Source organism: Miscanthus floridulus, chromosome 11 (genome assembly GCF_019320115.1).
Source record: "Miscanthus floridulus cultivar M001 chromosome 11, ASM1932011v1, whole genome shotgun sequence".
NCBI classification, from domain to species: Eukaryota; Viridiplantae; Streptophyta; class Magnoliopsida; order Poales; family Poaceae; genus Miscanthus; species Miscanthus floridulus.
The window spans coordinates 90,171,504-90,193,510 of NC_089590.1; the positions used below are offsets into that span (position 1 = coordinate 90,171,504).

At 48.0% G+C, this 22,007-nt stretch overlaps 2 protein-coding genes across 3 annotated transcripts; one reads left to right on the forward strand and one right to left on the reverse strand.

The window, feature by feature from the left end:
• The first annotated feature begins 1,736 nt into the window (after positions 1-1,736).
• Positions 1,737-6,275, forward strand: LOC136493842 (uncharacterized). Of its 2 annotated transcripts, none has more exons than XM_066489975.1 (11): positions 1,737-2,183; positions 2,768-2,893; positions 2,973-3,069; positions 3,192-3,227; positions 3,307-3,494; positions 3,852-3,954; positions 4,133-4,314; positions 4,399-4,476; positions 5,204-5,306; positions 5,390-5,426; positions 5,526-6,275. In XM_066489975.1, exons 1-11 carry the CDS (start codon positions 1,840-1,842, stop codon positions 5,939-5,941), a joined length of 1,710 nt encoding a protein of 569 aa, XP_066346072.1. In that variant the 5' UTR covers positions 1,737-1,839; the 3' UTR covers positions 5,942-6,275. The 2 variants fall into 2 exon arrangements, with proteins under 2 accessions (XP_066346072.1, XP_066346073.1); XM_066489976.1 differs by having other exon boundaries at positions 5,538-6,275.
• A 66-nt stretch (positions 6,276-6,341) lies between these two features.
• On the reverse strand, positions 6,342-7,228 carry LOC136493843 (36.4 kDa proline-rich protein-like). Its single transcript, XM_066489978.1, has one exon. The coding sequence runs from the start codon at positions 7,170-7,172 to the stop codon at positions 6,561-6,563; it is 612 nt and encodes a 203-aa protein (XP_066346075.1). The 5' UTR covers positions 7,173-7,228; the 3' UTR covers positions 6,342-6,560.
• Positions 7,229-22,007: the final 14,779 nt, after the last annotated feature.

A 22,007-nucleotide genomic window follows, 5' to 3' on the forward strand; every position in this document is an offset into this window, starting at 1 on the left:
CCTCCTCTGCCGCATCCTAGCGTCTCCTTCCTCTCCGACGAGGGGGAGACTCCACCAGTGGCAAAGCAACCTTAGGATTAACACCGAGCTAACCCCCCTACCAAACTTTCTTCCTTTACACTCTATTGTAACCCCTCAGATTTTGTGTGCTCTTGAGTATAAGGATCATTAGCTGCTGGACGTAGGGACCAAATTGGCTCAAACCAGGATAAACCGTTGCGTCTTCTCTGCGTGATTCTTATGTTCCTGAGTCCACCCGAGCCATCGAAGACCCCGTATTCTGACACCGACTCGAACAACATGCTTGCCGCGGTTTTGACCTCGCGACACATAGCTTCGCTACACGCGCATACCCCTCCAAGTGGGTCCATTGCCTCTCTCTCTTTGCAGAGCTATGGTACAATTCTAGCTTCCATTTGGTACTCGTTTGATCTACTTTCGACGTACTCTATGGCTATCTGCCTATCATTTCAGCCTTTCTCTCGTTTTGGTTGGTTCTGCTGCACCTGAAACCAACACATGGCTGGTAGAACATGTTCTAATGCAAGATCTGATCAAACAACATTTGCTTCATGCTCAAGCCCGCACGAAGAAGCAGTTAGACAAGCATAGCTCTAAGCACGTTTTCAAGTCGGTGTCTGGGTTTTCTTGAAGTTACAACCGTATGTCCAAGCTTCTTTGGCGCCCCTCTCACTATAAGCTCTCCTTTCGTTTCTTTGGCCCCTATCGCGCGTTGGCTCATGTTGGGGCTATTGCTTATAAGTTAGATTTGTCATCCATGTGATGTTCACCTAGCCTTAAAAACCATGTGTTCTGTCTCAAGTGTTTAAATGGCTTTGCACCAGTATCCTCTATACTTCCTTATGATGTTTAATTGTTAATACCTGGGCAGGTGGGCAGCGATGCTAGATATCTGGACACACCATCTGTTCGAGCAAATTCCCATCAAGTGATCATCGGTCACACTATCTAGCCTCTGGAAAAACCTAGAGGAGCTACATCCACCATTTTCCATGTGTTAGCATGGGACATGCTGGTTCTTAAAACGAGGAGAGTGTTAGTATTACTCATCGTCAAGCTTCTATTCCTCGAAATGAAGAAAGTGGGAGCTAACTAGGAGGAGGTCAGTGCGGTTAGAATATTGCGTCGCCTTAAATAAAATTAGAACCGGCTCATAATCGCTTGTATAATCAACTAATTGATAATATAAAAGGGTGTTTAGATCCCATGATTAACTATTAGCCCTAGATTTTGGATACCAATTTGTAGAATTAAACATAGTCTAAGTGGTGATTAAAGGTCGATTAGCTTAGGGTCTATTTGAATTATCTCTTCTAAACTTTATACCTCTAAACTGAGCTAAAGCTCCAAACAGGTGGTCTAAAATTAGGTCTAAATTTTAGCCCATCTCACATTAGAGCTTTAGACCTTCAAAATGTTCTAAAATTTTTAGAGCTCTAAACTTTAGAGGTAGAGATCCAAACACACCCTTACTTCATAAGGTTGAGTTGTCGACTATTGAAGGCCTATAAGAGAGAAGGTCGAGGAGTACAGCATGGTAGCCAAACCGAACTCTGAACTCGCCCGGTTAGTCTGCTCCTTCGGTTCTGCTTCCTCATCTTCTTCTTCCTGCCCAAGTTAGCATCTGTCAGTTTCAAAAAAAAAAAAAGTTAGCCTCTATCCCATCTAAAAAAAATAAAGGGAAAAAAGTTAGACTGTGATAAGAAGCCTCGCCGGACCCAAATTCCCAAAGTCCTTACAAAAGCCACGGAAAAAACATCGACGCACCCAAGTCCCCAACAGTCGAGACAAGCCCCAACTCCAACTCCGATCATCCCGATGGCGTCAGAAGAGGTCCCCGCGCCGGCGGCGGAGCGAATTCGGGTGGTCGGCAAGTGGGCCGGCGCCCTGGAGGTGGACCTGGGCACCTGGACGGTGCTGATGCTGCGGGCGGAGGTGGCGCGGCGGGTTGGGGACGGCGTGGGGCCTGAGTGCGTCGGCCTCATCTTCGGCGGCCGTGTGCTCAAGGATGAACCCCCCGCCTCGCTGCGGGAGGCCGGACTTAAGGCCAACGCCAAGGTGCTCTCCTCCCTTACATCCCCCGATCGCGCCAAAGAAATCGCAGCCGAGGCCGCCAAGGCGAAGGCTGAGGAGGAGCACGCTGCAAGGCTTGTCAGGCTGTGGTAAGGATCATAACTCTTAGGGTTCTTTGTTTTCTTTTTGGGATTGTTATTAGGTACTTAGGTTTCCGTTCCCTTTGTCTGGTGCTGAAAGTATTGCACTTTGGCATTGTGAAATTAAGAACTTGATTGATGCGTTTACTGCTCTAATTATGTAGCTGTAACTGCAAAACCGAACAGATTCCAAGTTGTTCCTAGTTGGTATTCAATGCAGTAGTAAGAAATTGTTAGTTCAGTCTGTACAAAAATTGGGAAGAACCATATAATCTGGAAAAGAAGTAATGGAGATCATGATGCATAATTCATAATATGGAAAATTAAAAGTTGAGAAGAACCATATAATCTGGAAAAGATCTAGCATAGTGCATACTTGATACTTCATAATATGGAATTCAGTACTTTAATCAACTACTAGATGAGGCAGGATAGGGCTCGTACTGAACCTGAAAGGAGGCTGATAGTTTGTTTGATTAAATTGTATACTTGGAACGACATGTAACCAGGACTAGTCTTGAAGTTGCATTGAACTCACTAGGAACTCACAAAATTGTTTCACTGGATGACCACTGAATACGATGATTTTGTAGGGAAGCTGCAAAAGCATTGTCTCAAAGGCACACAGATGGCTCCTACCTTGCGGAAGAAGACTACAACTTAGATCTTGAGGATCAAAGTGGCCAGAAAGTGATGTTTGGATCTGTAGATGATAAAAAGTAATCGACTGAATCTTCTATTTATGATGACTCATATGATGTTTACTATTTAACACCATCATCATCAATCTTACCTTAGGGCTTTGACGATGGCTCTAATGCTTCACCAAAAAGCTAAAACTCAGATGAAGAGGGGAATGTACAAGGAAGCACTAGATGTGTTAACAATGGCTGAGGTACACTGCTGTTTAGTGTCCTACCATGCTTCCTATCTAGCTTAGTGTAATCTTACCACTAAAAGAAATGTGCATAGCTTTCGAACTGATATGGATTGACATTTTCTTTGTTGCCGTAACAGGAAGCTTTCTCCCTTTGTGACCCAAAGCTTATTGAGGTAACTTGAATATTCAAGAATATTCCCACTTGTATCAATAACATGCTGAAAGTTTTACTTATACGTACATGTTCTGCAGAAAGTTGATAATGTGCCAATGCTTCAACTAGATATAGTATGGTGTTATTTTGTGCTTCGTGATGTATCATGCTTAGAGGTCGCAGGGACTCGCCTAGAAAAAGCACGGTTAGGTTTTGAACGTTCTCATGGGAAAGATTCCACTCGCTTCAGAATACTCCAGGCTTGCCGGCAAGCTGATGTTGCTATGTGAGACCCTTACTTTTATTTTGCCTCTTACTGTATTATATATTTTTTTATTACTGAATGTGTTCATTTTCAATCAAAAGTCTGAATTGCTACTTAGACACAAATGTATGGGAACATTTGTGGAAAAAAGTTTCTGTGTGTGTGAATGGAAGGTCCCAGCATTTTCTTGAAAAGGGTAAAAAGACCAGTAGAGGGAAGGAGCTATAGAAATATAGATATATGCTTTTTAAGAAACTATCTGGGAGTTTATTCAGCTTGTTGTTGTCTTGGTTCTTTATGGGTACTTTCCTTTTGTAGCATTCTACAGTTCACTTGTGTTGACGCCTAGCATACATTTTTTCCTTTGTTGCATAATAGTTATGTAAGGCTGGAGCTTTTGGAAGGAGTGGTGGCATACCATAATGGTCATGTTGAAAAGGCGCGTGGATCTCTCACTTCTGCCCATGCTAAATACCTGCAGGTACATTCTGTAGAAAGATGTTTTTATTTTCTTCTTATAGCATATTATTTCTGTAGAAAGATGTTTTATTTTCTTCTTATAACATATTATTTCTCTGAACCCCCAGTGCTTTAGCATCTTTTCATGTTCAACAAATCAGTCTCACCCTTAAATTTTGTTAAACGGATGTGAACTTTAGCTTCAAGTACCAGAGGAAGCTATATCGATGTTAATGGATATGGGCTATGAAGCACGATCTGCAAAAAGAGCATTGAAGATGACTGGCTATGATATTCAATCATCAGTTGAACTCTTATGTGAGGAGCGTGAAAAGAAAATTCGTAGAAGAGAGGAGGACCGAGTGAGACAAAGAGAGATTTTGTGAGCTCCTCATCATGAAGTCTACCCCTCCCCCTCTTTATCTTTTTTTTAGCTGAGTAGTGAACTTTCTTGGTGTTATCCTAGGGAACAAATGGCATATGGTAAAACTCCCATGAACAAGGCAGTTGACATGCAGAAGCTGAAAGGCTTGACTGCTATTGGGTAAGAATGTTGGTCTTTTCATATTAATATCAAGAGTTGTTTTTAATTGTATTTCCGTGTGTTCTAGTAAACTGCCAGCTGGAATGGGCCTAAACCTGGAAAAACAGGATGTATAATGGCCAAACATGAGTCCTGATTCAGCTAGTAAATCTGACATAACAAAATAGAAGTGTTTGAAAAGGCCACCAGAATGCTTGAGACACCCACCCAAAACAATGTCAGCTCCTCAATCATAGTGTATGGGCTTAATTTTATTCAACATTTGGTTGATTGCAAACATTGAGTCAAATTGAAGTAGGAGTTGTTACAGAGGAATGTTATTGACCAAATGTTTGTGATGAAAGGTAGTAATATTTTATTTTATTGGCACATAGCTACAGTTGGCTAAGGACCTTAGAATAGCTATTATTGTTTCTTTTGCCAAAAGGGTTTCTTTTGCAACTCTATTTTAGTTACTGCAACATCACCTTAGTTTTACATTTGTTTCATGTTTCATCTGATCTAGTGAAAGACGTAGACCAACCTTAGAAGACTAGAAGTGTTTAAATAGTTTTAGGACACCTATCTGGCTGCCACAGACCTTCTAGCAATTGAGTACTTATATGTCAGATACAAAGGCAAAATATATTTGTGTTGTTTTTGCATGGTGATGCTAATTTTAAATAGCCATTGATTTTTACTGCCTGTATTTCCTGCTTATTACTGACTGGTTGTTTCAATCTTCAAGATTTGAGAAGTATCTTGCTGCAGAAGCACTGCGCATAAATGAAAATGATGCTGACAAAGCGTTAGACCTTTTGACAAATCCTGAACAAAACTGCATCCTACAAGTATGCCTTTCTCTGCACCCCCTTTGTTTTCTTTTACTCAACAAGCTACTCCACAGTTGCTAACACGTTATGCTTAATTGCAGAGTAAAATTCAGGCAAAGAGAAGCCGGGCATCTCGTGGTATGTATGGGTCAACACAGATCTCCAAAATTGTTTGGCCTCAAATCAATTGGAGTAATGAAATTTCACTCCCTTTTCTGTTCTCTTCTTTCTTGCCAGGGTTTGGTGCAGGATCATCGAGCTCCAGGGCAGCTGTTGCCAGGGCTGCTCCAGCAATCAACAGCTCTCAGACTTCTGTCAATGATGCACCACATCCTGCTGATGGAGATGCTCCACCACATCCTGCGGATGGAGGAGATGCTCCTCCACATACCGCAGATGGAGATGCCCCTCCGATGAACAATGAAGAAACTGTGAACCAAGATGAAATTATGATTGATGAAGTAGCTGCCGATGACAAAGACGAAGGCGCAAACTCTCATCCAGTTCCAGCCAGGGATGCGTCGATGGAAAATGAGCTTGCCAATGAACTGACGGGGGATGCCTTGGATGACTACGATATTGATGTCAGTAACGAAGGGCAGGCTATTGCAGAGTACTTGAGCTTACTGGAGGCTGTTCCTAGTAGTTCTTAGTATGTCACCAAATATCTACAGTGCTCGATAGGTATCTCCAGCTTTAGAAGGAGAAACACAGGTTGTCTCAAATGGGGAGTTCGACTTAGTACGGTCGATTTGTACATAAATAATGCTTACCCTTATGGATTATATGATGCTTAGAAATCTCTTAACATTGTGTCGAAGTAGTCTCTTGCATACAGAGTTACGTGGGCGCTCTGACATGTTTGCTAGATATATGAAAGTTCAGAAGCACATTGCTTGTAGCGATGTTCTGAATTGAATCATCAGGCGAGTATGCTTCTGACATGTTGCCAGTTTCTGGAGATTTGAATAAACGATGTTGACAATGCGGCTTAATTTAACACTTCAAACAATAATCGAATCCAAAAAAAAATAGTTTGATACAAGATCACACAAAAGTACAAGTGACATTTGAGGAGACACTAGATGCATATACAGTCATGCAGCAAGAACAGCAAATCAAATGAAAGAAAGAAGAATGCACTAGCTGAACAGCCCGGAGGCGAGCGGCTTCCACCCAAATCCGTCGACGAGCCTTCCAAGCTTTGCATTGGGGATGGCAAAAGGAGACGTTGCTGTGCACGCATGATGGATGGAAATGGAATGGACTCGTTTAAGTGCATTTGTAGCCTGGCGGGACGGCGCAGCCGCAGTTGACGAGCACCTCCAGCGCGATGGGCACGTAGACGGAGATGTCCAGCACCTTGGCCTTGATGGCGGTGCACAGGCACGCCGCCGCGGAGAGCCCGGCGATGCCCTTCACGAGCGGGCAGCACTTGACGTTGGCGTCGCCGATGTGCACCTCGTTGCCGAGAACGTCCACGCACGCGCCGAGCTTCAGCGCGTCGATGGGGCACTTGTCCGAGGACGGCGTCGGCGTCGGCGTCGGCGTCGGCGTCGGGGGAGACGGAGGCGGCGGGCACGCCTTCCGGTGGCCCTTCTTCGGCGGGCTTCCTCCGATGATCGGAATGGGAGGGAGGGTGACCGGTGGCAGTCCGGTGACAGGCGGCAGCCCGCTGACAGGGGGTAAGGTGACCGGCGGCAGTCCGGTGACCGGCGGGATGGGGACCGACGGTAGGGGCAGGGGGCCGCCGGTTGAGGGTGGTGAGCCGGACTCGCACGAGTGGCACTCCGGTTCCGCCTTCTCCCACGCGAGAGCGAGCGGGGACGAGGAGAGCGCGAGCATGGCGAGCACCAGCAGCGCGGAGAGCTTGGTGGACTCCATTGCTGCTGCTGCTAGATGCTCGTACGTACTGTGTGTGGCGGGAGGCGTCGTCGGAGCTCGCCGTTTTTATAGGCGGGCGCTGGCGGCATGGGGCGGGGGCATTGGTGCGGTGGCAATGGCGGCATGCAGCGCAGGCGCAGCAACAGCTCACGTGGTGAGCCAGTGGGATTGGCAGTGCTGGACTGGACGCCTTGGCTCGTTGCCATGGCGCCAAAGCAAGCTCAGCGGCGTGTGACACTCGCTTGGTCGCGTCCGGGCATGATTGAAACGTACTGCTGACCGCGTCGCCCCCTTCCGCGTTGCGCTGCTCTGTGCCTCTGTTCCTAGCGCTGGCGGTGCGTGATTCTGCGTATATCGGTGCTCGTCGTTTGCCCACGGCGGCTACATGTTTCATTGATCATTGTTTCCCCAAGGGCAAGTTGTGAAGTTGGCAACCCCAACCCACATATAGATGTTCGTTTGGGCGGTACGGTTGGCTGATTTGGTGTGAGAGAAAAATATTGTTCGTTAACTAAAAAAAGTACGACTTATAAGTCAAACAAACCCATACGAACAGGGCGTTGAAAGCTTTGGTTCAGAACACATAAGAGAGGAGAGGACGGTGAAACTTCGTAGCCTCATCGTTTCTTTGTTTAACTATCATCGGAATTAATCATCTCGCCGGCCAATGTGCAACGGAGAAAGTAAATGTCGATGCAGAATGTGACCAACACGTAAATATTTGTAGTTTTGCCGTACGTTGTGATCGGATGTGGCCTAGCACTCAATGACACAGGGTTTATACTGGTTCAGGCAATACGTCCAGTTTGAGTCGGTCGGTGACTTTATTCCTGAGCCCAGATGCTCGAAGTTTGTTGTGGGATTACAAACGGAAGGGGGTAAGATAGGAGGTGTAAGAAGTCCGGTCGGACTCTGATCTGAAGGGCCAAGAGTGACAAGAGCTTCGCTATGTGCTAAGTGTTCGAGTGTGCGTTCTGTATAGCTTTAGAGTGTCTAAAGCTAGCAGAGAGCGAATCGATGTAAGTGAACTGATGGTTCGTTTTTTTGTGTTTAATTGATGTAAGTGAACTGATCGATCCTCTTGGGAGAGAGCGCACCTCCTTTTATAGATGAAGAGGGTGGCCTTACAAGTGAGAGAGAGAGTACGTATGCTAAGTCTTGTTGCCCACGTCGTCGGGTACAAGATGATTGTAGGCGCCCATAACACTGTTAATGTCAGATGCATGTGGGAGGTTGCGTCGTCTTCTTCTGGTATGACAGACGTCGGTGCCTGCCATACTGTTGATGCCCAGAGGCATGCAAGGGGTTTTACCGCGCTCGTCTGGTATGGGAGTTGCGGGCGCCCACAACACTGTAGGGCAAATATCGGAGCCCACAACACTAATTGGGTTCTGACATGTCTGGAAGGTTACCGGGCACTCTTATGACATGTCCTGTCGGTATTGTCCTATAGGTGTATAGGGTACGGTCCTCGGTATTGTGGTTGACTTGAGTGCCCTGCCTTACTTGCTTCGTCCGTTTCCTGGTCCTCACCGAGCGGGCGTCCCCGGTCGGTTGGTTTCAGTCGGCTCTGACTGCGCCAGTCGGAGAAGAGCTGTAAGCAGGGGTACGGTGCATCATCGGTCGGAGACGCGGGTCGGATTTGGAGGTGGTGTTTTGGCCAGGCCTTCTGGTCGGAGAGGCGGGCCGGAGTCGGAAGCGAGCGTTGTTCCTCCTTGGCTAGGCCTTTCGATCGAAGATTGGATCACCCTTTTGGCCTGTCATTTAGGTATTTAGGACGGCCCAGGAGTTACGCGTCGTTCGCAACTTCATCTGCTGGGCTGAGCCTTTGCTAGGAAGCCGATCCATGAGGGACCCTGGGTTTATGAACCCGACAGGAGCCCTCGAGCCCCCGGACGATTCGGGTAGAATCGTCTAGGGGATTTTTATCTTGACGGCAGGTGCGCGCGAGCGCACCCGCGGGTGTAGTCCCCGAGCCTCCGGGCGATTCGGGTAGAATCGTCTGGGGTTTTTTCGTGTTTGCTAACGGGGGAATTTTTTGTTTTGTCAGCGGATGCGCGTGAGCGCACCCGCGGGTGTAGCCCCCGAGCCCCCGGACGATTCGGGCAGAATCGCCTAGGGGGTTTTATCAGTGGGTGTTTTTAGGGATCGGGTGAGGCAGACCTGCGGATCCTGGCATCGGGCGCAGCTGAGGCAGCTTAGGGATCGGAAGAAATGGATGGACTCGTGGATCCTGGCGTCGGGCGCAGCCGAGGTAGTTTTAGGGATCGGGCGAGACAAACTCGTGGATCCTGGCGTCGAGCGCAGTCGAGATAGTTTTAGGGATCGGGCGAGACAGACTCGTGGATCCTGGCGTCGGGCGCAGCCGAGGCAGTTTTAGGGATCAGGCAAGACGGACGTACTCATGGATCCTGGCGTCTAGCACAGCCGGGGTAGTTTTAGGGATTGGGCGAGACGGGCTCGCGGATCCTGGCATTGGGCGTAGCCGAGGCAGTTTAGGGATTGGGCAAGACGGACGGACTCGCAGATCCTAGCATCGGGCGCAGCCAAGGCACTTTTAGGGATCAGGCGAGACAGACTCACAGATCCTGGCGTCGAGCGCAGCCGATGCAGTTTTTAGGGATCGAGCGAGACGGACGGACTCGTGGAACCTGGCGTTGGGCGCAGCCGAGGCAGGTTTGGGATTTGGACGAGACGAACGGACTCGCAGATCCTGGCGTCGGGCGCAGCCGAGGTAGGTTTTAGGGATCGAGCGAGACGGACTCGTGGAACCTGGCGTCGAGTGTAGCCGAGGCAGCTTAGGGATCGGGCGAGATAGACTCGCGGATCCTGGCGTCGGGCGCAGCCGAGGCAGGTTAGGCATTGGATGAGACAGACTGGTAGATCCTGGCGTTGGGCGCAGCCGAGGCAGTTTATGGATCAAGCGAGATGGACAGACTCGCGGATCCTGGCGTTGGGCGTAGACGAGGCAATTTTAGGGATCGGGTGAGACGGACTCGTGGATCCTGGCGTCGGGCGTAGCCGAGGTAGTTTTTAGGGATCGGGCGAGACGGACGGACTCACGGATCCTGGCGTTGGGGTGTTTGGGCATCCTGAGCCCCCGAGCCCCGTTGGGCTCAGAAGGGGTTGGTTGAGTTTCGTGCGTTACCCCGTCCGCGGTTTCTCACAACCGGAGGGGTTGAGCTAACGTCGCTTGCCTCGATGGCTCGAGTGACGCGCTCGGTGAGCTCACTAACGGGCTTGTTTGAGTAAAGTCCGGGTCCGTCGTTCATGACAGGGTCGGCATAGCCCTCATGTGGCACTCCACTGCTCCTTAACATACAACCCAGCAGATGCCTGGGTCATTCCGGAGACCGACCCGGGTGGCCTGCTGGCCTCCCCTCGATGGAGATTCTATGGATTTGGCTCGAGTTAGGATCGAACGAGAATGTTGAGATGTACCTGTTTGCTTCAGGGCAGACTAGGCGAGGGCCGCTCAGGGCTCATCTGCATTTTCTCTCCTAGCTCTGTTTGATGCGAGGCGGCCTCGAGCCCTTTGTGGGCCGGCCTTCGAACCTCTGTCAATCGTTGCTCATGTTGAATGAGGCAACTGCCACTTCGTGACACAACACAGAGCATTGTGGTGCATTTAACTGCATATGCGATGCTTTTGGATGTATGGAATGAATGAATGCATGCATAGATGAATGAATGATTATATAAAGAAATAGTGGGGGTTAGTAATGTTACCTTGATGACTCGAGTGACGGGGTTTGAGGAGCTCCAATCAGAAATGTCCGACCGGGATCCACGCTCGTCGTTCATGATGGTTCGGCATGGCCCACATGGGGCATCCCTCTGCTCCTTACCTGTCTCTCGGTGTTTGCCTAAGCCATCTGATTGACTCAGGAAGCTCGATGGTCTCTCCTGGGCAGAGATCCCATAATTGGGCCTTTCTAGTCCCACCTGGGAAGGCAGAGGGCCACCTGCGCGTGGTGGCACTTTGTTTCTCGCACCCGGCGTGCGGTAGTGGTGGACCATACCTAGACCACGTCACGTCTGACCAGGCACCGTTCCGTCGGGCAGGGTGCGTCCCATCGGTCAGGGCGTGTCCTATCATTTCCCCTCCTTATTGAATGGGGGAAGGGAGAGGGTTTTTCGCCCCAATCCTTTGCCCCTCTTCAACTGTTGCATCTCCTCTTTAAATAGGGGAAGGGAGAGGGAAAGGAGAACTCACAGACTCGTTCGTGATTTCGGAGTGCAATGTTGAGCTGGAGGTCATCTAGCGTAGATGAGGTGGTGTTGGCCGCCTTCACCAAGAAGGGCTGCTTCTGCCCAAGGAGGTGGTGCTAGCCGCCTTCGTCGAGAAGGGGCTGCTTCCATCGAAGGAGGTGGCGCACTGGAGGGTACTGCACATCGCCGGCTTCATCACCATCTGCGAGGCTTTCATTGGGATGGACCGCACATGGACTCCTTCCGGCGAATCTTCTCCAAGCGAGTCTTGTCGGAGGGGAAGACGCTCAGGACTGCGCTGGTGGGGGGGTTTTGCCCTTGTAGCTGCTCAGGTTGGTCAGTTCATAAAGTTTGATGAGACATCCTCCAACCGCGATGGCCATACTTCGGCGGGCAGCGTCCCTGCCTAGGAGCTGCCTCGACTGCATGAGAAGGTCTAGAGCTCCATGCTCTTATGTTGAGCATCTATGGATGTGACGCCCTTGAGGTACCCGTTGCGCTCGTCGAAGTCGAGGGAGCGGAACTGGGTGGGGCCCTTGCAGTGGTGGTTATGTTCGGTGGTATGTGCCATGACCTTTTCTTTGGCATTAGCCGATGCCGCCGAGCGGCCACAGTAGCATTTGGGGTAGAAGTAGTCAGCAAATGTAACCGTTAAGTTCATGGGGGAGCCCCCGTGTGAATAGTTTTTGTATCAATGAATACATTAGTTCTGCTTTGTAATAGAATCACTATCCAATCCTTGTTTTTTATCCTAGCATAGCTTTATTTTTATCCTTTCTTTTTTGCACCTGCCCTTTTGTTTCGTAGGCTGCAACTTTAAGAACCTGGGCGTGGCCCACGAGGCTCGACTGCTCGTAACCATAGGTCGTGCGGGGTGCGCTCGGTCGGGAGTAAAAACAAAGTCACGTAGGGTAATCAAAGGAATGGAATGCCCTTTCGTTCGGGCAATGCCCTTTCGTTTGGGCGAAAAGTTTTTACCATGTGACAGTAAAAAAGAGAGGTAGTATTTAGTATTGTACCCTCATGGAGCCCCCGAGCGACCCGGGGTGAAAATGTTTAGGCTGCCACCTCTTTGTTGTCTCCTTCTTTTGGCCCGTCGGCCTATCGTAGGAAATGTTTGAGGAGCTCACAGTCCTTGTAGATGTGTTTGATGGGGTATGCGTGGTTGGTGCATGGGCTATCCATGAGCTTGTTGAAGTGGTCAGGCAGGCCCTGCTGGGGCTGCTTGCCCACGCGATCAGCTGTGGTGACCAACGCGGTGTTGGCCGATCGGTGCCGATCCTTTTTGTTCTTCTTGCCCCTCTGTGTGGAGGGGCCCTCATCTTGGTCCTCGCGCTTGGCCTTGCCTTTGTCCTGGCCTCCGTTGAAGACCACTCCGACCGCCTCCTCACCGGAGGCGTGGTTTGTGGTGGCGTCGAGCAGGTCACGGGTGGTATGGGGCTTCAGGCAACTAAGTTTGTGGATCAGGGACTCTCAGGTTGTCCTAGAGAGGAATACACTGATGATGTCCGTGTCGATGACATCAAGGAGGGAGTTGCATCATTGGGAGAACCTATGGATATAATCTTGTAGGGACTCGCTAGGCTCCTGCTGGTAGCTCTCGAGGTCCCAGGAGTTACCAGGGCAGACATACGTCCTCTAGAAATTTCTGACATAGATCCTCTTGAGGTCCGCCCAGTCACAGATGTTGTTGTGCGGAAGGAATTCAAGTCATGCCCAAACATGTTCCCCCACACAAATGGGGATATATTGAATGATCAAAAGATCATCATCCACCCCTCCAGCTCGGTAGGCGAGCGAGAAATATTCGATCCATATACCAGGGTTCGTCTCCCCGGTGTACTTGGCGATGTTGGTGGGCGGTCGGAAGCGCGGTGGGAACGACGCTCTCTAGATGCGTCGGCCAAAGGCCCGTGGTCCTGAGCCATCTAGGCTAGGACTCCGATCGTCTGGCCAGCAACCATGCCAGGGGCGTGTTTCACCGCTCCCCTCATTGGTCCGGCCGGAGCCCATGTCGCCTGCCCTCACCGCCGCACGATGGATGTCATCGTCATGTCAGGCCTGATGCCGGTTGCTGATGATGCTATGAGCATCTTGGTTCGGACCGAGCCATTCGCGTATCGATGGTCGGTGTGGAGCAGGCACCGGGTCGGCCATGGCGTAGCCGCGTCCTCCTGGGCCGCGCTTGGTGGCTATAGCGGTGAGCGGATGGAGCGATCCATTTGGTGCGTCCCCACTCCCCTGGTGGGCAGAGAGGCCGTGAGTCGGAGTCACGATGCGGAGATTTTCGCCTGTTGAACGGCGGCGGTTCCACCAGCGCTCGGAGGTTCTAGTGGACCGCCCGCTCCTAGGGGTCGATGGGCTCGGGAACGCCGCGTAGAAGCATTGCGGTAGTGGCGATGTTCTGGCTAGCCCGAGTGAACTGTGGGGGATCGTTCCCCTCATCCATGATGTCGTGCTGGACCTGGCGGGCACGACCTTGGGCACTGCTCATCGGATCATGCACATGGGGCGCAACGTGCTGCATCGAGCGCGCTGGCGCAGGTGGCGGCTGGTTCTGCCGCCGTTGTCGTAGCTCCTCGCCGTGCTCTTGTGTGAGCGTGAGGGCCCCCGCATGAGGGTCCGGAGGGGTGTGAGTGTGCAAGGACTCCTCTTCCACCGGTGGCTGTCTCGGAGCGTCCACCATAGCGCACTCCCAAGACGGACAGTGGCTAGGTGCCACATCACCGATGCTAGAGCCATGGCTCTCAACCTCGTCATCTAGGAGTTTGTGGAAAGTGGTGGGAGCATAGCACGTCAGTCCCATGAATTCGGATGTGAGAGGGGCGGCGTCAGCATCCTTTGGAGCCCCCAAGTGTACATGTTCACGGGGGACGCGAGGCAGTAGGGGAACCGGTCATACGGTGGTTGCTGTGCGGTCCCTTCGGATAATCGGCGGAAGATAGTAAGTAGCGAGTAAATAACAGCATGTACATTACTCACAACAGGGTTTGAGCAGAGCGTTTGCTTGGAATGAAGCGTAGGCACCTCATCATTGAAGTCGTCGTGTGTCCTGAAGCCGATGGAGGGCACCCCTCCGACGGACGCTAGAACAAGTGCCTCCTCACGGAGGTGTAGTACGCCGAGCCGGTCGGCGACAAGTCCAGGCTTCCAAAGAGGAAGGCCTGGGACGACTCGAAGACAGGTGGAACCCACGTCCCAATAGGTGAGAGTGCGGGAAACTCCAATGAGCCAAAGCGAGTCGCATCGCTTAAGCCAGCCATGGCGAAGGTGTAGGAAAAGTGGGCCATCTGATGACCAAAAGTGTGAACGTACAGCGTCTTCCCCACGAACGGCACCAACTGTTGGTGCAGAAAGTGACCAACACATAAATATTTGTAGTTTTGCCATATGTTGTGATCGGATGTGGCCTAGCACTCAATGACATAGGGTTTATACTGGTTCAGGCAATGTGCCCTACGTCCAGTTTTAGTCAGTCAATGACTTTATTCCTGAGCCTAGGTGCTCGAAGTTTGCTGTGGGGTTACAAACGGAAGGAAGTAAGATAGGGGGTGCAAGAGGTCCGGTCGGACTCTGGTCTGAAGGACCAAAAGTGACAGGAGCTCCGCTATGTGCTAAGTGTTCGAGCGTGCGCTCTATATAGCTTTAGAGTATCTAAAGCTAGCAGAGGGTGAATCGATGTAAGTGAACTGATGGTTCGATTATTGTGTGTTTAATCGATGTAAGTGAACTGATTGATCCCCTTGGAAGAGAGCACACCCCCTTTTATAGATGAAGGGGATGGCCTTACAAATGAGTGAGAGAGAGAGTGTATGTATGCTAAGTCTCGTTGCCCACGCCGTCGGGTACAAGATGATTATAGGCGCCCATAACACTATTAATGTCAGATGCATGTGGGAGGTTGCGTCATCTTCTTCTGGTATGGTAGACGTCGGTGCCTGCCATACTATTGATGCCCAGAGGCATGCAAGAGGTTTTACCATCCTCATCTGGTATGGGAGTTGCGGGCGCCCACAACACTGTAGGACAAATGTTGGCGCCCACAACACTGCTTGGATTCTAACATGCCTGGAAGGTTGTAGGGCACTCTTCTGACGTGTCATGTCGGTACTATCTTGTAGGTGTACAAGGTACGGTCCTCGGTATTATGGTTGACTTGAGTGCCCTGCCTTACTTGTGTAACACCCCTAGTGTTATGAGCTTAATTAGCACCGCGATTTAGGCCTAAGTAAAAATTTCGAATCAAGTTTTCTCGGGTTTTGATATAAAACATACTTGAAGCGATAAGCGAATCCTGTATGACTTAGTTTTGTGGACTCAAATACATGCTCAAGTTAAATTACACCGTACGTAGGGATATTCAGGACTGTCCGATAACGATGCTATCGAACGATTTGATTTTTAAGATTCGTCATGACGAGTAACCGTGATAATAGAATAAAAATTCGTAGTAAATAGAATGAGATATATATACATATATAGACTCAAGGGTCTAGCTTTATATGCATCAACGGTGAGGAGAGTTTCCCAATTGGTGGTGGAAATATGTCCTCGGTACAAGTTGACCTCGCTCTCCCTCACGCGTCTGTCTTTCGTATCTCCTTGGCTTGGCCTCTGCCTGCCCCCTGTCTGCTCCTGTCTTCTCCGGTCATGTCTGTCTCTGATTTATTTTGCCACGCTGCGCTGTCCCTGAGTAATGAAAGTGCCAACCATCGCGTTGTCTTCTTTTTCTGCTGGCCGTGTCGTGACTCACGACACATCGCGCGAACGCCACGCCACCGACCTTGCCTCATCCTTTCTTGTCTCCGTTGTCCTCGGGCATGCATTGTACATTCCCTCCCCCCTTTGCTTGCATGTGCTGTCTTCGCAGCTGCAAGGTTCTTCTTCCCCGTGGACGCGTTGGATGCCGTCCCAGCGCTGCTCCTCCCTCCTTTTCCCCCGCTCAGCGCGTGCGCCCCTTGGCTCTACGTAGCTGAGCCAGCCGAACCGTGACCACCTGAGCCCCTTGGTCCTGCTGCACGCCCATGGTCCCACAGCCACCGCGCGGTCCTATCAGCGTTGCGCGAGCACGCTCCTTCGCCTCGCTCCGCGCCGGTGCCACCATGCCGCAGTCCGCGGATGCCACCGGCATGCTCCAACGCCATGGCCACACCCGCTAGGCCCGAGCACGGCATGTCACAGAACCGCCCAATTTATTAGAGCACAAGTACAAAAATAATCGCCGAAACGATCAAATTCTTGAACTTGAGCCCATATAAACCCGGTAGTCAACAGAAATCTCAAAGGATTTCAAACCAACTTGCATACAACCAAGATCATAGTAATTCAACATAACATATCGTACGTTACAACATTTCGCAGACGTTCGCAAATAGATTACATCATAATAGAGTCATCGTTATTACAAAACAAGTCTTGTAAAACATGCGGAAGCAAATAGTTTAACTTACACACCCGAGTTCAAATACACATACTAGTTTGCTGATCATAGCCCACAAAAGCATTCAGATAAGAGAACAGAGATCATGCCCATGATCTAGTCTTCATCACCCGTCGGGTGGAGACAATACTTACAGAATCCCTAATATAGAAGGTCATCTGCAACAAGAGGGAATAAACCCTGAGTACGAGAATGTACTCAGCTAGACTTACCCGTCGAAAACCAAAACAAAGGACACCAAGGATTATGCATAGCTTAATGTAGTGGATCTGGCCAACACTTTCTTTTTGCGGAAAAGCATAAGTAATAAGATCAACTCTTAACCTGAACTAGCATTGACTTTTAGCCATTAACCTGTCAACTATATTAGCACCTGTACTAAGCAATCATTTTATTAGGGTGCAAACATTAATAACCATATCAGGTATTCATTGTGGCAACCTTATCATCATCTTCCATTTAACCATATCGTTAAATTAATTGAATCTACGTTGCCGCTGCTCAGTCAAGTTCTCACTATCCGGGAGAGACGGCGATTCGAATCGATTCCTATCCAGCTGGAGGGGTATTCCTAACACAAACCCTGCTTCCCCCGTCAGGGTCGCAAATAAGTCACCTTTGGTACAACTCAGGAGAAAAATAAAAGAAAAGATGCGAGTCCGGGCCGCCCTGCATTTTCAGAGAACCACTCTGCCAGGAAGTGTAGGATTTTAAGCACCTGACTCCCCTTGTACCTATGCCAATGGTTCTCTGCACATCCTTGCTACCTCCAAAATGCATCCAACCCCCACGGATCCCGGCCTGAGTTGAGCTACTCGGCTTCGTGGCCGGAACAACTTATTCGGCCAGCTAAGTGTTAGGCTACGTTCAACATGACATGAGGACGTACAGCGTATCGGTCCTTAAACGACTCAGACAGAGTCACTATGTTCAAACCTACACAAGACCCCGCCCAGTCTTAATTCATTATTCACATGGTTCTTTTCCACGATAGCAAATATAGCCAACCATGATCCACCTCATCCTAAAGCTCGCAGGTGATAGGAAATCACCTGACTTCTACCGCACTAAGCATGGCTAAGCATTTAACCCGTTCCTGAACTTAAATAGGATTCCAGTGTGATATCTGGACAAGGAGGGATATATAATGCAGCAATTGGTTCCAACCAATTCCTATACTTAATGCATCATCAACGAATAAAAGGTACTCAATATATTTGTAAAAACATGGAAGGCTTAATATGCTCCGGGGCTTGCCTTTCAGGAACGAGGAAGGCTGGTGGTCAGGGCACTCGGGCAACTCCTCCGCGGCGGCTGCTTCATCGGCTTCCTGCACCTCGGGCTCCTCCTCCTGGTTGGCTCCCTCGAACTCCAGCAACGTCATTCCCTCCGGCACACCTATTGCATGAATGCGCAAGATAAATATCATGGATGCACATGAACGAATGTCAGGGATGCTCGGAGAATGCACATGTTTGCTGTAGTTTGCATATTCCAACTTAAGCCCTATTCAAATCACTTTTACTTACCAAGTTTATATAACCTAATGTATAATTGCTCATCTTCAGTTAATGACCTAGCACCTGCACCTAAGCATATTCTCAAGTTAGGTTAACCCCTAAACAATCAACGGGAACATTGCATCAAGCATACACTCAAGCATTTGTATTTCAGCAAAATGAAGACTATGCAGCGGTATAGTAAACTAGCCATAACTGGAGATTTATAAATCCAAATGGCATGAAGCAAGACAATTTGGAAAGCTTATGAAATTGTCTACAATTCATTTTCAGACCTCAAAGCATGATTCAACACTTTAACAAGTCGAATTCTTTGATCAACAGAACTCTGTCCTCACAAGACAGAGAGTAAGCAAAACTGGAACCTAACTTTAAATAGCTGTAGTTTCTAAACTACTAGGCCAAATGCCCTCAAATTTTGACAGGAGCTAGATACATAAATTATCTACAACTCTTGTATTCATCACATTCACAGCAAATCAAAATATCATGGGGAACTTTCTAAAGTTCCTAGATCTGTCCAGAGGGACATAATGCAAACAAAATAATTATTAACTTATGATGTAAACAAATAATTGAACAAAACTAACTCTACTCACTTATTACACATATCACAAGAATACCAGAAAGTAGGGTTTTCATCACTAAAACATTTCTTTTAATACCTTTCTTAATTTATTTAATTAATTAGAGGAAATGGTAAACATATATGAAAACTACACCATTAAATCTACAAAAATTACAGTAGATACTACATGCTCTAAGTAGACTACCATCAAAATTTCACACCATTTGAGCAAGTATAACAGCCTACACAAAAATAACAAGGTAGAATGGCTTAGAATGGCATAATTAGGAAACCTTAGTGAAAAGTGTCAAGCAACAGATTTCATATTTTTCCTAGCATCCTTAAGGTACTAAGATACTACCCACCAAGTTTCATGGTCATAGGATTCCTAGATAATTTACAAAAATTCATACAAGTATCCATCAATGATAAAAGGAAAATCTATAACTCAAAAACTATACATGCAATGACTCTCAAATTTTAACCAGAGCTTCTACTAAGCAAGACTAGCTTACCCACAAAATTTCATAATTTTTGGATCACAGAAACTCAAGATATGATTTAAACAATTTTGCATGCATTCAAAAACACCTTTCAAGTTCCTATTTAATTCATCCAAAATTTCTACATCATGTGCGGCTGTGGTGGAAACGGCAAATGCGCCCTTACCAAGACCCAATCGGCATGGCTGAGAGGTGGAGGAGGTAGAGGAGAGCATGGCGGAGCTGTGGTGAAGACGTAGTACGTGTTTTTGCGGCGGCGAGCAAGCATGAGCTCGTCGGAGTTGCTGTGGTTGTTGCTGCGGAGCTTCGGGCGAGCGGAGGAAGCAGAGGAAATGGAAATTGGACTGGCGAGCTGGTTGACAGGCGCGTGGGGGGGTTCATATCGTGGCCAGCTGTGCCAGGATGCCCGCGGCGCATGGCTACGTGTTCATGCGATCGACGACGGGTGGCGCCACGCGGCGGTGATCTTCTGAACGGTCGGGTCACTGTAGCGATCTGAAATTTCGATTCAGTGCTCCATGGTGACGACTGACAGTGAGACTTGACAACGTTTGATCTCTTAAACCGTGATGAGTTAGTGGAAGAAATGTACATGAAAGTTGTAGAGTTAAGATAGGGCTCCAACAATGCTTGAGAAACTAACAGCTAATTCTCCATGGATCATGAGTTCTATCAAGCCAAAGTTGGCTCAATCAAACTGAAACTGCATTTAGGACTTAGAAAAATCTTCAAGTGTTGAATCAACCATCAACACTGACTTGTGGGTCCTTTTTGAACATGTTGTGCACATTTTCATGACTTGACTTCTAAACAAAGTTTGTTCCTTATAAAATTTTCTACAACTTTGTTTTAGGTTGCTCAGACATGCAAACATCCTAAGCTACACTTTTTAAACAGTCAAACAAAAGGGGTTTAGGGGTCAAAACAAGTCAAACCACTTTTTGAAATCCTATTTAGGCAACATGATCAATATGAACAATGTTCCAAATGACATTCTAGGTGTCACTAAGTTGTTTAAGAGAATTATTAGTCACACCACACCTTGGTCACACAAGAATCAAGCATCATATGTACTGAAACAATGAAAAACACATGAAATGTTACCAATGTTTCATAGTCATGTTTCACATGTTTCATGATCTTGTTGCATAGTATTAACTAACTTTGTTTCACTAAAGTGAGTTGCACATGTTGCACTTAAGTGTTGCACACTTTTCATTTTCATAAAAGAAACAACACACATGAAATATAACGATACGTTGCAATGTTTCAAAAACATGTTTCAGGCAACACAAGCTCATGAGTGGATGAATGATGCTCATGTTCATGAAATGCAAGTGCAAATGTGGAAGGCAAACACCTAGGGTGTTACAGCCCTCCCTCCTTATAAAAATCTCGTCCCAAGATTTGAAAAGCGTACCATTGTTGATAGAATTCCTTATAACCATCCCTCAAATAATCTTCCCTTTCCCACGTTGCATCGCGTTCACTACCCTGATTACTCCACATGACTTTGTAAAACTTGACCACCCGACTCCGAGTCACTCGCTCACGAGTGTCAATCACTCGGATCGGCTTTTCTTCAAAGGTCAAATCTGATTTTAACTCGATATCCCCCAATGGAACTCTCTCATCAGGGACGCGAAGACATTTCTTCAATTGGGATACATGAAAGACATTGAAGATAACACTCATCTTAGGAGGTAATTGAATCTTGTACGCCACCTTACCACTTTGTCCAATGATTTCAAACGGACCAACATATCTCGACGCAAGCTTTCGCTTCACACCAAAGCGTTGGACACTCTTCATGGGTGAGACTTTTAGATAAATGAAGTCTCCAACTTCGAACTCAATAGGTTTTCTACGTCGATCAGCATAACTTTTCTGCATAGCTTGAGCTGTGGCCATGTGGGTTTGGATAGTATGGACTTGTTTTTCGGCTTCTTGAACAAAATCAATTCCATAATATCTCCTTTCACCGGCTTCTACCCAATTTAACGTGGTTCTACACTTTCGGCCATACAAAGCTTCAAACGGTGCCATCTTGATGCTCTCTTGATAACTATTATTGTACAAGAATTCAGCTAGGGGCAACCATTTTTCCCACGAGCCCTTTGCTGAGATGACACATGCTCTCAACATATCTTCTAAGATTTGATTCACTCGTTTAGTTTGCCCATTAGTTTGGCAGAACTTCTTACTAGCTTAGTTCCTAACAATCCGTGTAAGTGCTCCCAAAAGCAAGCAGTGAACTATGGTCCTCTATCTGATACAATAGTATGAGGGATCCCATGAAGTCGGACTATATGATTAAAGTACAACTCCGCATAGTCGGTTGGACGAAAGTCTATGCGGACAGGAATGAAGTGTGCAGACTTGGTCAGACGGTCTACAATCACCCAAATGGAGTTAAAATTCCGTTGCATAGTAGGGAGTCCAACAATAAAATCCATACTAATCTCCTCCCATTTCTAACCTGGAATAGAGAGTGGCTGAAGTAATCCAGCTTTCATGTGCACAGCCTTGACTCGACAATAAGTGTCACACCTAGCCACATAAGCGGCTATCTCTTTCTTCATTTTGGTCCAC